The sequence below is a fragment of the Arachis ipaensis genome, chromosome B03 (assembly GCF_000816755.2).
Source record: "Arachis ipaensis cultivar K30076 chromosome B03, Araip1.1, whole genome shotgun sequence".
Classification (NCBI taxonomy): Eukaryota; Viridiplantae; Streptophyta; class Magnoliopsida; order Fabales; family Fabaceae; genus Arachis; species Arachis ipaensis.
Window position 1 is genome coordinate 2,567,948 of NC_029787.2, and position 3,148 is coordinate 2,571,095.

General features: G+C 30.7%; 1 protein-coding gene across 7 annotated transcripts; it reads right to left on the reverse strand.

The window, feature by feature from the left end:
* Window positions 383–2,700, reverse strand: LOC107629297 (transcription elongation factor 1 homolog). Of its 7 annotated transcripts, none has more exons than XM_016332052.2 (5): window positions 2,584–2,700; window positions 1,637–1,795; window positions 1,325–1,395; window positions 779–800; window positions 383–670 (listed from the first exon to the last, which is right to left on the reverse strand). In XM_016332052.2, the coding sequence occupies exons 2-5, from the start codon at window positions 1,750–1,752 to the stop codon at window positions 604–606; spliced, it is 276 nt and encodes a 91-aa protein (XP_016187538.1). In that variant the 5' UTR covers window positions 1,753–1,795; window positions 2,584–2,700; the 3' UTR covers window positions 383–603. The 7 variants fall into 7 exon arrangements, with proteins under 7 accessions (XP_016187538.1, XP_020973392.1, XP_020973393.1 ...); XM_021117733.1 differs by lacking the exon at window positions 2,584–2,700 and adding an exon at window positions 1,882–2,387 and having other exon boundaries at window positions 1,313–1,410; XM_021117734.1 differs by lacking the exon at window positions 2,584–2,700 and adding an exon at window positions 1,882–2,378 and having other exon boundaries at window positions 1,325–1,410.

Below are 3,148 nucleotides of genomic sequence, written 5' to 3' on the forward strand. Positions count from 1 at the left end.
AATTGGTCACTTCTTCCTATTTTTAGTACTATTGAATTCTTATCAGAAGACACTACAATTATGAACGAAGGAGTAATTTTATTTGGATGCAAATTGTCTTACTCTCTTATTACTTATTAGTAAACTCTCATTTAATCACAATACCACAACTTACTAAAATAACCAATAAATTTCACCAACTATATTAGTTCACATTTCAACTCATACTCTTTCCATAACTCATCAAATCCAACTATGAATTGATGTCTCACACCTTTAATAAAAGGTATCCATTGAAGACTATATATCTTTATGCAATTTTATTTATTTATTTTTTTTAAATAAATTTAGAAAGAAAAATAACCATTACCCGAAAAGATCAACTAAATTAGAAAAAATGGACTTACAAAAATAAAACGCAACTTTTTAATTAATTTTAATATCCCACCATATACATTGAAAACTAAAATAGCACACTATTTTTACAAAGGTCCATACGATCCGCATAAGACTTAATTATTCTTGAGTAACAACTAACAACCTTCTGTAAGTCTATAACTATACGATTAAGGAACTAAGATCCCATTTACAAAATTTACTAAAAAAAAAACGAAGTCGATTTTCCTATGCTTCCTCTCCCTCCTCTTCAAGTTTGTTCACTCGTTCACACTCATCAATCCACTCGCTGTATCTGCATTTAGATGATATATAAAACCACATCAAAGTTATGTAAGAAATCCAAGATACAGTGAGTGATTAAGGAAAGAAGTTTCCGATAAATTACAAAATAGGCACTTACATATCTATTGGTTCACTCAAAGCTGCAGCAACAGGATTAAAAAAAAGATTAACATTAGTTAGTATAAATTCCCAAACTCTTAAACCAGGATAGCAGCCTTAATAAACGTAACTACGGATTAGGGGGGATTTTAAATCATCAATTATCCTCCTCCTACTACGTATTCAATAGATAAAGCCAACAAAAAAAAAGGGATAAAGAAAAGGGTTAACATCTAATTATGGTAAGACTCAAGGCTTAAGTTAAGGAAAAGTATAGAGTACCAATATACTATCTGTCAATTTATTACCAATAATAATTAATTATTATATTTTAAATATATGTATAAAGAGACACATCCAAAAAATACATTTATAAAGACACTTCCATTAAACACAACTATAAAAAAAACATTTTTATTAGACACATTCACAAAGACACTTCTATTAAATATCATTATAAATCAGAGTTGGCAGAAGTTGGCAGAAATGTTGTTGGTAACTTAACGGGATTGTTAAGTTAAAGATGTTTATATTACATTCAATTTATATATACCATTCAATTTACCTGTGATGGCTGTGCTGAAACTCTCCTGACATATCCTACATGCAAGCTCACCGATCATATTCTTCATATCACTGAACCCATCACAGCTGGTGTTACAAATAACAAATCTTCAAAGCATCAAAGTTTACGCACACAGTTGAAATTAATTATTAAAGCCAATTGGGTATGCAATTGCCATCCCCATGTTAATTATTTTCATAGCAGTATCTCTATCATTGCTTTAACATCTATTCATACATTGCAAGAAAATTCTAAATGCCACGACATGCAAAACATCAATAAGAGCAATCACAGAGTTTAGTTCAAACTTACATATGACACTCAACACTGTTCTCATGGTTGCAGAAGGGGCAACTGAAAACAGTTTCAAGCTTTTCTCTCTTCTTCTTTGGCGCTGCAGTCTTCTTCCTTGATTTCCTTTTCCCCATCGGTTTCGTGTTGAAAAAAATTAAAACCAAACCGTGTCTCCACCTTTACAATCATTCACAATATTCAATATTACTAACATTTTTTTAAAAAACCTCAATAACTCTTAATTAATCTTTATTTCATTCTACCTAAGAATACCTAATCCCCCTCTGATAACTTCCAAGGCAATCAAACTCGAGAGTTCACCCAAAGTCATGGAACTTGCACAAATTAGATCAATTTAAATCGTAAAAGTAAACTCATATACTTTTTATTTGGAACCTAAACTTAACTAGTAGAGAATGTGATAACTTTTTTTTTTATTTCCCACGGCGAAAGACTAATCTAATCCACAACTGATCTAAGTTCCATTTAAAAATTTGTCACATACCAATAAGTTACTACGCATACAAGACAAAATTCAAATTCCACCGCTTAAGAAAACAAAATAAGTGAGCTGACTACTCCACCAACCATTAGAAATCTAAAATTTAAAATTTTCCAAACACGTCTCCTTATGTGCAACTCTCTCTCTCTCTTTCTATATATATATATATAGGAATGGATATTTACATCCAAGTATCCAACTCTAGGAGCAGAAAACTTTGTAAATAGAATAACAGATCATAGCAGCCAAATGAAAGTGAAAACTCAACTAACTCCTAACTACCTATAAACGTCTAAAATTTGCTGTTAGCCGTGCAAGGAGCTGAATTTTTCGGAAACACAGAAAAAGAATAATGATAAGCTTGGAACGAAGAGAAATAAGAAACTCGTATTTTAGAAAGAAAAGAATAACAGTGTGTGATGAATAATAGTGAGAAAATTTGCACTGAGAACCGAGAACGTACCTGAATTGAATTGGAAGTGTAGAAGTAATAGATGCGTAAAGAAGAAAGATTATTTATAGAGTTTTTAGCATTGAAGCAAGGTGTGAGTCAGTGACACTTGTATTTATATGCTGGCTCTTGCTCGGTGCCATTGAAGTTTCTGGATACTATTGTTTCTACGACGTCGTCACGAGGTAGTTTACTTTTGGAGGGAAAAGACCCAAAAAGGTTCAACGGTCAACGTTTTGTTTATTTACAAATTGTTCATACAATTTCTTGTCATAAACAATGATTCGATAAAATCCGTATCAAAGTAGCAAATTCAATATTCCATGTTTTATCTAAAATCATATACTACACGCTGGGGGTAGAAAATAGTCAGGCAGTCTGTTAGAAGACTATAGTCTTATTTATATTTTGGGTTAATCTGTTATAAAATAGATAAAAGTCTTATAAAAGTCTTAATATATTAATAGGCTAAGCCTAAGTTTATTAATTAGTTTTATTGGTCTATTAGAGTTGAAATATTAAAATAATTATTATTTTTTTAATAAATATATATATTAATACATAATTATCTAAGTTT